At 33.8% G+C, this 11,549-nt stretch overlaps 1 protein-coding gene across 1 annotated transcript; it reads right to left on the bottom strand.

Moving 5' to 3' along the window:
• Positions 1-1,879: 1,879 nt before the first annotated feature.
• LOC110806105 (eukaryotic translation initiation factor 3 subunit I) lies at positions 1,880-7,466 on the bottom strand. Its single transcript, XM_022011746.2, has 8 exons — positions 7,100-7,466; positions 4,469-4,684; positions 3,707-3,834; positions 3,448-3,570; positions 3,272-3,361; positions 2,835-2,921; positions 2,314-2,393; positions 1,880-2,180 (listed from the first exon to the last, which is right to left on the bottom strand). The coding sequence occupies exons 1-8, from the start codon at positions 7,281-7,283 to the stop codon at positions 2,105-2,107; spliced, it is 984 nt and encodes a 327-aa protein (XP_021867438.1). The 5' UTR covers positions 7,284-7,466; the 3' UTR covers positions 1,880-2,104.
• Between the last annotated feature and the right edge of the window lie 4,083 nt (positions 7,467-11,549).

Genomic DNA, 11,549 nt, shown 5'->3' with positions numbered 1-11,549 from the left:
AATAAATTAATGAGATTTGTAAAAAAACGTTAATTTTATTAAAAAAAAATTTAATCCTTTAAGTGATTTTTTATCATTTAAATTAAGTCTAATTAATTTAAGCGGTTCAGATTAACCAAATTAAAAATAGACGGCTAAGATTCTTTATATTTAGGGTAGTCGACCATAGTCGACGACTACGGTAGAATTATTACCTGTTATGGGAGAACTTCTAGCGAATCATTGAGGAGAGAGGATGGTCAAGGGTCATCATCAGTTTAGACTCACAACAACCTATAACCCAGACTTTTATAGGATTAGGCCATTAAGGATGCTAATTTCTTCATTGTAAATCAATGCACAGACCTATATTTGCAGATGAGTGAGATCAAGCTCGAGTTCAAGGCTCGGAATTCTAACAAAGTTGCTGATAGATTAGCAAAGATGTGCAGAATTGATGTAATAGCTAGAGTACTTGAACAAGTCCCAAAGTTTGTTTCGTATATTTTACTCCACGAACTCTATTTTGTGTAACAGAACTTTCAATATATCATTCCAAGTTTGCATCAAAAAAAAAAAAAAGTGAAGAGGAAAGCAAAATAGTAAAAGATTAGGAAGTGCGGTAAGTTAAAAGGGGGGAGAAAGAATAAAATATTAGTAAAAGTTGTCAAAAAAGGAAGGTGTTGAACTTATTCTGAAATGGCCGAAAAGGAAAGAGTTGCTCTCATTCTGAACCGGCCGGAAAAAAAAAATATTTGACTTTGAAAATCATTAAATCAAAAACTAAAATTTGACATAGATACTGAACGAACCCTTAATAGTTTTAATGTCATGTTAATGACCGGGCTTGATAATGGTTGGTGGAAGTTGTAATTGCAGGCCAAGGTTCAAGACTTAGTAAAGTTTATTTTATTTTATTTTTTGACAAGGGTATATAATATTGTGATATACTTTCTTCGTCTTTCTTAAATTATACTCCGTATACAAATTTCTTTTTAACCAGTGATTTTTATGCATAAATCAAAACATAATTTATTAAATCTTGTAAGATTTATCTCAAATCTCAATATATGTCATTTCTTAAATATCTACATTCTGTAGCTTTTACTGATAGTTAACTAAATATACTAATAGTCAAATTAGTATTATGACAAACGCGCCTAATCAAAATGGAATAACTAAATATATTAATCAAAATGGGATATACTCATTTTGGATGTCCCTCGCATAAATCAAAACACAATTTATTGAATTTTGTAAAGTTTGTCTTAAATCTCAATGTATGCCACTTTTTAAATATCAACTTTTTATAACTTTTACTAATAGTTAACTAAATATATTAGTGATCAAAATAGTATTTTGACAAACGTGTCTATTTAAAATGGATTAAACAAAAACAATAACAAAGTACCCATATTAACATGTCATTGGAGTATGGATATCCAAAGCTTATCTTGTTTCAAAGCGACTGCCCAAAATAGCTTACACGTGACTGCTTTGTCCCAAACAGGTAAATGAAGCAAGTTCCAGCCCCCAACAGCCTTGGGTAAACATAATTGATTCCGGGCTGCTAATAGGTTCTACAGATTTTCTGAACCGGAAGAAGAAAGATCTGACCCCAGTCAATTTGCATACTTAGTAGTACAGGAGTCCTAACTAGGTTTGTGTCTATGGAATAGTTCGTACTAATCCTATGGTTAGTACTTAGTAGTAATACTTAATGGTTATTGATATTGTCCATATCACCCAAAACAGTAAAACAAACCACTAATTTTTTTAATCAACAGAAAAACTTGGAAGGCATTAGAAGTTCTGAGGAATTGAAGTTACCAGGAAACAGTACTTCCTAATTCAAACCAACAACTTTGTAACTGTTGTATAGGGCATTTTCGAATCGCGCTGAGAAAAATTAAAATTTATAATAATAATACTCCGCAATAATAATAAAAGCTCTAAGCTTGGTAACAAGAAGTCAAGAACCAGTAAGGCTGAGACCATTGAATTTATAGTAACAAAAATTAGTACAAGGCTTTTTTTCTAATGCAACAGGAGAAAGAGCACGATAAACAAATGTGGCACAACAGACTAATCTTTTAGGAAAACCAAAAAGGCCAACTCAAGTTAATTAGATCTTGATATTGAAATAATCATGGTCGAAGTGGTGTAACCTCACATAACCATCTTCTCCTCCACTAGCAAAACTGCGCAACACAGGAAAATAAATATTTGAGATAAATATTAATGGCAAATCATAAAATAAACTGCGTACTGTAAGTGTTTCTGTAATATACTAATATACTACTAATGTATTCTGGCAAGATAAGATTGTTTTACCTTTTACCATCGGGATTGAACGCCAAGGCATTTATAGGGCCAAAATGCCCCTTGACACCTCCAATTTCTCCCGTGAGAATCTACAAGCAAAACAACATAAATTAATTACGTTCCTCAACTTCGAATTACTTTGCAGCCAAAAGTAGTCACTTTAATTCCTGTGCAAGAAAATCTATAAAATGGTGACATTAGGTATTTAGTTGTGTTCGATTTTTTTTGGTTTTTAATAACATTTATATAAGTTTGTTGCAAGTCAAATGAAAGACGTTAAATGCTAGTTCAGCATAAATATTTAGTTCAATACTACGTGGCTACGTGCGATATATTGATTTATGCTCTTTCTCTAACCACATAAGAAGACTTGACATGATGCAGGAGATCATATCGGATTTTGTTAATGGCAGTTGGTGCAATTCAAAGGACCAGTAAGCTGCCAAGTCTTTTTAACAGTCCCTTTTTCACCCATTCTTAATAAAGACAGCAAATGCTACCAATCACACATATAATTCAACGTAATTTACCTTATCATAGAATTTTGCCTCAAACTTCCCTGCACGATGATCTGTAGTTGTCACAGATTGTGCAGCCTGACCACCTCCAAGCACAACCTAGGAAAAGACACAGTTCAAGGAATGTCAAATGTTGTAGGTGTCAACAATAGGAATATAACACTGATTATCAGAGACACGAAACTATGAGTTATTTTGATTTCTCCAATTGAAATCCAAATGCCAAAATAAGTCATCACGTGATGGCAGCTGACTGTCAATCTTAATACTGGGAAGATGAAGAGCGAAATGATAGGATTGGGATACATAAAAAAAACAAGATAAGCGTCATCCAATTGAAGCATTAAAACTCATCAAACAACCTATAGTGAAAACCAATCCAAATCCCAAATTCTTGTCACCACGCAGCAAGTAAAACTGCAACAACAAATCAGATAAATAATACTTACATGGTCCAGAAGGGGAGACATGGTAACAGCATTCACAGGTTGCTCTGTAACATAGGTCTTGATGAGGGTTAGAGTTCTTGTGTCCCAGAGCTGATGAAAGCAAACAAACCGTGTTACTGTGTTAGTATAAGAACACGTACAGATCGTCACAACTATTTTGTTCACTTAATAATCACCTTAGCGGAAAGATCCAGCGAACCGGTGAGGAAATGTGATTTGTCAGCAGATAGACAAAGTGATGTTATTGGCTTCTTGTGACCATTTTCAAGACCCTTTGTAGACAGTATCTCTTGACCTTTCTGCATTTTCAAATACCACGAATCAAACCACCAAACATGAACATGGGTAGCAAAAGTGCATATATAAACATATGACAAGACTAAGACACAAGGTTGTGTGGAAATTAACAAAATGAAATGAAATAACACTACATACCACAGGATCCCAAACACGAATGATACAATCTTCACCACAACTGATAATAGTCTTGTTCAGAGGGCCCCAAACAGCTCTATTAATTCGTCCACTTGGACCCCTCATGACAACAACAGATTCATCGCTCTCTGCAAATTCATGAAACAATGATGTCACTCCAAGAACACACACATTCACATCAAAAGTTTATAATAAAAGAAGAAGAAAAAAGATTGTACAACCCTAACAGTAGTGAGAAAGTGAGAAATAACATCACACAGCGATTAAGTATTGGGCAACTATCAGTTGTACTAATAGTTGTGATTGCTTATAATAGCACTTAGATATATTAACTGTTAACATGTGTGTAAGATGTTAAATCGTTAGCTATCAGAATAACTGTATATAAATAGAGTGGTGGTAAATGTAGCTGCTAAATTGTTAAATGGGAAAAAAAGAATTATTTCTACCTTTAGAAACTGCATCTACCAGTTAAAGCTACAATTTGTAACTTTCCCTAAGCACAACTTCTACCTGTAGGCTGTAGAAGCTACCTTCACCACTACTAAACCCTAATACTCCAAAAGGTACTATAAAACTGTATCTGTACACAACCTTAGTTTCTTTGTTTCTGAAGAACAGTGGAAATGGGGGGATAATAGTTCAGACATACAACACGTCAGCATCATCAGGTAAAAATGACAAACAAATTTTCATCAAAAAAAATGACAAACAAATAAAAGGTTGCTGAAACGAAATAAACAGTTAAGAAGTGCAGCTTACGTTCGTCGATGTCTTCAGCAATGCGTTTCACATGAATTGCAGAAGTCTTCTCCATGAATGTATCGGTAGTGATAACAGCAAGTTTATCACCAACTGAAAATTCCACAGATCTAGCGGGAGCGTCAAAATTGTAAGTATACAATTGCTCTCCTCTTTTGACATCCCACAACTTCACCGTCTGATCTGCACTACCAGTAATTAGGCGTGAAGAATCCCCTGAAAATAGAGAAATTGGTCAATTAAGGGCAAAAAACACACAATTTCCAGAAATAATCAATGGGACTTTGATTCACATTTTAAGAAAATGACTTCAAAAAAGGAAAAAGGAAATCCTTTATAAGTTTTCTCAATATTCAGTTCCCAAGTTTTAGCTATCCAGCACAATATGAAGTTGACCAAGATGTACATTAACCATAGAGAGGAACTCGTATATAACAGTGTCATATCTATAAATCTGAATTGTTCTTAATAGGTTCTAATGAATAATCACTTAATAACGAGCAAACTTGCAATGGATTTCCTTTAAACCTATTAAGAATAATTATATTTAAGTTAATTATCATCCTTCTGTAATATAGAGATGGGCTTTGATTGAGACTCCAAAAGGACAACAATTTGTGATTTCGAAGTTTCTATCTTCAAGTGTCAACATATATTAGCAGTGACCATGGGTCATGGTAGCCATGCAAGAAAGAAGAGAAACACTAGAAAGCAAAATATAACAGGGGAGACAGGGAAAAAGAAAGAGGAAAGGGACGTGATGTCATTTGGTTTGACATTAATATATATGTAAACTAATTAAATTATAATGACACCCTTGTGGAAAATCTAATATCGATATCTATGTCCATCCTTGAAGGAGCTAATACAAGGGACTAATACTGTAATACATTGGCACTTGGCAGCAGGGTGTTAATGTTTCAGAAAGAAAAGGTAGAGTGAAAAACCTTCTTTGGCTGGTAAATTAGGCCGTACTTTTGAGATTAGCCATACATCAACGAAAAATTACAGTTTGAAAAGCCATCATTTCCCAATCGACACAAGAAGACTATCTACTCTCTCCTTCGGTCCCATAACCTTCACCAAGGATACGACTCAAAATTACATACATTTTCTCACAGTAATTCAGACCTATTTGCTTTTGGTCTACCTAAATCCCGTTTTTTGTTTGAGTAATGGTGACAAAATCAAATAAACCATGATACTAAGGCCTTATTTGGTTGGGAGGAATTGGAAGGAAAAGAAAAGAAAGGAAAGGAAAGGAAAAATAACGTTTCTTGTATTTGGTTCCAAAAATGATATGGAAGTGGAAAGAAAGAAAGGGAATTGAAAGGAAAGCTCCCTTTATAAAAGTTTCACTTTCCTTTCCTCCCAAAATTGGAGGAATTTGGAAGGAAAGACAAAATTAAAATCTGTCAAACAAAATATTAAATTTTATACCCACGTTTTCCCTTCCCTTCTCTTCCCTTCCTTTACTATTGTTGTACCTAACATTGGATTCCTATCACTTCCTCTCATCAAACCAAACATGGGAGAATATATTTCCCGTCAATTCCTTTCTCTTCTTTTCTTTTCACTTCCTTTCTCATCCCTTCCCTTCCTTTACTAATATTGAACCAAATGAAGCCTAATTGTCAATTTGTCACTTATCATGCTTGCTTAAAGGGGTCTAATAACCATTGACTACATACACCATGAAACATGTGGGGCTGTTTACAGACTGTATGACTAGAGGAAAAGCCAAATCTCCACTAGTCCACTCCCCTATGAAAGAAATCAAAATATAAGGATCACAATCTGTAGCAAGCATAAATCACAACCTCCTTTAAAGGACAACAAAACTAAAATAAATCAGAACCTTTCGTCGTACACCACTCTTCCTTTGTTCATCCTTTCTCCAGTCTCCCTTACCCCCTTTTACCTTATCCTTCCTTTTCATCAACTAAAAAATAATTGTATCCTCCCCTAGACTCCTTGCTACTATTAACTAACTGAAAATTACCAATAATAACAAACACCCAAACCAAGCCAATAACTAAACTTTATAACAAGATTATCAAAATTTTGATCATTATCACTTAATCACGAATATTAGCTACTTAAACCAGTGCCCAAAAAATTATTAGCGAACAAAACCTGCAACTTAAACCAGATTTAAAGAGAAACTAAAACACCAACCCCATATATTTATCTTACAGCTTACACCTTTATGCCCACGAAAATTCATATTGAGATCATCATTACGCTAAACCTGAAGATTCAATCTTTATTTCATAATTGCAGAACCGGTTACTTCCAGATACACACAACATCAGCAACCATTTCGGATTTCAAAAGTTATAGAAACGCGCAGTTCAACCGCTCTATGCCAAATATAAACAGCATCAACAACCCCTTAACCTTGTTCAAACAAAAAATCTAAAAACATAAACATTTCAATTCAATCAAAAACTCATTTAACATTAACAATACTCACATAACTTGAGCTCAAAATTAAACAATTTTCAATCAATTAGTCAAAAAGCCTACACATACAATCACAATTAACCAAAACAATCAAATAAAATCACACCCAAGCCAAAATAAATTCTAAAAAGGAATTAAAAAAAAGGAGAAAAGTTAGAGTAATACAAGAGACATCGCAGGACCAAACGGCGCCGTTGTGACCCCGATAGGTACCAAGACGTTCTCCATTATCGGAAAACCAGACAGTAGGGTCATGGTCCTTAGCGCAAGAAAACAGAAGGTCGCCATCTCTGTTGTACTTCAAAAAGGTTAAAGGCCTTTCATGGCCCTTCATCAAAATTGGCCTCATCTTTGATTTGACTGTGAGATCCTTAGCTGTTGAAGGTCGCGGTGGCGATGAGTGGTTGTTATCGGAGCCGCCGTAGTCGCCTTCAACAGAGGTTGGGTTTTTAGGGCGACGAAGAGAGAGTGTGTTTGTGAATATGGAGAAGTGGGTTTTTGGGTTTTTCGTTGTTGGGCTTTGGGGATCCGTTTTGTATTCAACTAGCTTTCGAACTCGAGTTTAACATTATTTTTTATTATTATTATTATTATTTGGCAAATTTGTCAAATACAACCTAATAAAGTTTTTTTTTTTTTTGAACTAAAATTAATTCATTAATAAAAAGTCATACGACATCTACAAAAAAAAATCTGAATCTATCAGATACATAACAAATCGAATCAAATAAAACTCGTTTTCTGCAAAACTACGATTATCGCGCATCGAACATCTTGTATACCCTCTAATACATCGTTGTTTGATACAACCTTCAACAAGGGGGTCTTTTGATCTCTTGTAATTTTGATATTGAATTAGATCAGATTCAATTGGTTGTAGATGTAGAACTGACATCTGCTGCGACACCGCAAAAATCTTCATCGCTGAATCAAATTCTCCTACGAAATGAAATAATATTCTCCCTCGTACACCAGAAATTTAGGATCCTCTAACCTAAGAAAATTCTCCCTAAAAGGAGAAGAAAAGCCATGTATTTCGAGGGAGAACAATTCCTCGCACAAGGAGGAAGTATTATTAAAACCCTAAAAATCAAACAAAATTAAAAAAACAACAAAATAAAAAGATCGGGGCTTTCCACCGATAAAATCGATGGAAGCCCCTTCGAAATTCACTAATAGAGGCCAGGGTTTGAGAGAGGGAGACCTAATAAAGTTATCTATTTGTCTTACAATCTCAAATTTCTAATTTTGTCAATTACAACCTTAAACTTGTACATCTATTTTAAATTACAACCCGAAATCATTTTCCGGCAAAAATCACCGGAAGATGATGTCATAACGTTATTAAAAAAAATTACGAAGTACATAATATCTATAAAAAAAATATTTTCTCGATTATTTTAATTATTTTGTTTTAATTCTTATTTATCGATTTAATTTTTTTTATAGAAATTATGTAATTTTTTTTTAATAACGTTATGACATTATATTCCGGTGATTTTTTCTGGAAAATAAATCCGGGTTGTAATTTAAAATGAATTTATAAGTTTAAGGTTGTAATTGGCAAAATTAGAAATTTGAGGTTGTAATTGGCAAAATTAGAAATTTGAGGTTGTAATTGGCAAGTAGAGAACTTTATTAGGTTGTATTTGGCAAATTTTCCTTATTATTTTGATGTCATAACTAATCAGTTTGGTTTTAAAAATTAAAAACTACTTTGGTTTTACATTTTTGTTTTTAGTTTTTCTAATAAAACAGAGGAAAAAAAATGTATTGAATAGAACTTACGGGAATGATATACTCAACCCTAAAATGGTATGTCCCGTTTCACTTTGGATAATAAATTGGTTACACTATCCCAAAAAAAAAAAATCAACCTTTAGTGCTACTTCATAAAAATCTAAAAACGGAAGCAATAACTTACTCCGTAATAAATACTCCGTATTAACTAAATCAATTGAAACATCACCGATGGTGAGCCTATATTTAAAACTCAAAAACCTTTCCTTAATATTTAGTATTGTCCAATGATAAAACTCCAACTACTATTTCATTTTGAGACTCCAATATTCAATGATGACATTTTTAAAATTCTTAATTAAAAGTACACATAATGCATAAATGGACACTAACAATGAATGAAAAGAGTATTCTGTAATACAATTTTTTTTGTTTAATGAGTGAGAAAGAAGTCGAAGAATAAAGTAAGAGGGGTAGTATCAAGTGATAGAAAGCTAATTAGAAAAGTGAAATGCTAACAACCGATAAAAAAAGGGTAGAGCTGGTGAAAATGTCGTTTTGAGCTAAGAAAATTAAAGCATTTACCAAACACATATATTGATAGTTGCTTGACCAAATAAAAAGCCAAAAGCCAACAAAAGAAACAGTGAAAATCCACTTCACTAAACACCAATGCTTATAACGAATTACTCCCTCCGTCCTTTAATATTTGCCCCCATGCACCAAGAATGCTCTGCTAGGGGTTAGGTTGGGTGCAATTGAGAAGACAAAGGTGTAAGGACCAAATGTACTCTATATAAGAGTAAAGTTGTAGTTCTACGATCATTTTTAATGTTGGAGTAATCTTTTAGAAACAAAATAAGATAGCAAATTAAATAGGGCAAACAAAAATGGACAAAGAGTATAAAATTAAATTTGTGGGAATTCTTACTTCATTGGAGTGAAGCTTGATTTTTTCACCCAGTCTGGTCTAATTTTCTAGTTTTTTGTCTAATTTTCTAGTTTTGGTCTGACGTGATTCTTTCTGATTTGTTCTAATATGGTATGAATGTTTCCTGTAAGTGTTTTTTTTTTTTTGGCTTTTCCTGGTCTGGTCTTTTTTTTGGTGGGGGGATGGCAATCACATCCGAATCCGAAGGGAAAAAATCCAATCCGAATCCAATTAAAAAATGACCGAATCCGAATCCGATCCGAATGGATATGGATCGGATATGGAGTATGTCCCGAATCCGACACGAATCCGACTCGAATCAGACCCGAGTCCGAATCTGACCCAAAATTATTTCTGTAATATCCCGAATTTTCGGGTATTTTCTAATAAATTATTTTATAACTTAAAATGATTTTACAAATTAAAATAGAGGTTTTAATGATTTTAAGTATAAAAAAAAAAATAGATTTACAACTTTACTTGATCATTATTTATGAAATTAAGTCTCCTAGTTTAACCCTAATACCCTAAGTTATATATATTGCCTCAAACCCTTGAAATTATCCGTGTTATTGTACTCTCAAAGGAAAATAAAGCAATATCCATCTCCCTCAAAACCTTCTGCCGCCATCACTCACCATACCCAGTTCATCAATTCGATAAGTCAACTATCTTAATTTGATCTCTTCCATTGATTAAATTTGCGGTTGATGGAAATTGACAAATATGGTGTTTGCGTGTACGAGTCATCCAAACCCATTATTATTATTCCAATTCCTCCTATCGTTATTTCTCACCTGCATATAATTTGTTTAGGTTCACTTAATCACTCACTGGATACTATGTAATCAATATTCAAACATTTAACTTATATTTTGTTTTCAAGAAAATCAAGTAGATGTTTTAGATTCGGATATTTCATGAAATACCCCCGAGTTTTGAAGTAATTCACCAAATACCCCCTGACAATTGACTTAATGCCCCAAATACCCTTACTGATAACGGTCCGTTAGTCCGCCGTTAGCCTAGTTTCATAATTCACCAAATACCCCTATTTTTAAATTTATTTCACCAAATACCCCTATTATTAAACTTATTTCACCAAATGCCCCAAACTTAAAAATAATTATTATGATGTTCCAACGGCTAGTTTTTTCGTTTGAAAAGTACCTGTTGGTCTTGCTTGGCTATAGAAAACCCATTTTATGAATTCCTTATTGTTTGCTTATGCCTTCTTGATCCATTAAAGTCGTGATAATATCTAAAGGCTAATTATGAACAAACGTAGTAAGAAGAGAAAATAATAATGTTGATTGTGTGTTCCACTCAATACAAAGCTATGCAATTTATAGGTATCAAAATAACAAACTAAGCCTAACAATAAGGGAGAAAGACACTTGTGAAAAGAATCCAAGCATCAAAGAAAATCGATGTTCTGATTAACAAGCATCGACTCATCGTACACAAATTCAACTCAACTGCTTCAACCCAAGGACGGGAAACACTTGAGGAGAATCTCAGAACCTGTTTCGAGCTCCTGTTCTAATATGGTCACTGGAGGAACCAATCTCACTATTTTTCCTTTTCCAGCAGTTAATATTAACAATTTAACATTCCTGAATTTCGACAAGCATTAACTAGCGGGCCATCTTGTACGTCCAACTGTATACCAATAATAAGACCCTGCCCTCGGACTTCTTTCACATGTCGGTTGCCTCCCAATTTCTTTGTTAAGAGTTCTCTGATGTCCCGACCTTTCTTTGCTAAAAGTACTTGCGTGCTCTCCTGAGTCCTAAGTTCTGCCTGTCCATCCCAAACCATGACATAAATAGGATTAGCCTTTCTTCATTTCAAAGTCAAAGTAAGATGCCTTGTATTGACATTACAATATCATCTTTTTCTTCATTTGCTTCAAGTCCTCTTGCATCTTACTATTCCCCCTGT

This window comes from Spinacia oleracea, chromosome 5, assembly GCF_020520425.1.
Source record: "Spinacia oleracea cultivar Varoflay chromosome 5, BTI_SOV_V1, whole genome shotgun sequence".
In the NCBI taxonomy this organism is placed as follows: Eukaryota; Viridiplantae; Streptophyta; class Magnoliopsida; order Caryophyllales; family Amaranthaceae; genus Spinacia; species Spinacia oleracea.
The sequence above is the reverse complement of the archived record's forward strand: the minus strand, read 5'-3'. Positions and strand labels throughout refer to the sequence as shown.

Excerpts from the sequence above, each read along its gene's own strand:
- LOC110806105 (XM_022011746.2), bottom strand. The coding sequence starts at position 7,283 with ATGAGGCCAATTTTGATGAAGGGCCATGAAAGGCCTTTAACCTTTTTG. Across the intron at positions 2,922-3,271 it reads TGTCTCCCCTTCTGGACCAT|GTTGTGCTTGGAGGTGGTCA; the intron begins GTAAGTATTATT and ends GTCTTTTCCTAG. Across the intron at positions 2,394-2,834 it reads AGGCAAAATTCTATGATAAG|ATTCTCACGGGAGAAATTGG; the intron begins GTAAATTACGTT and ends TTTTGCTTGTAG.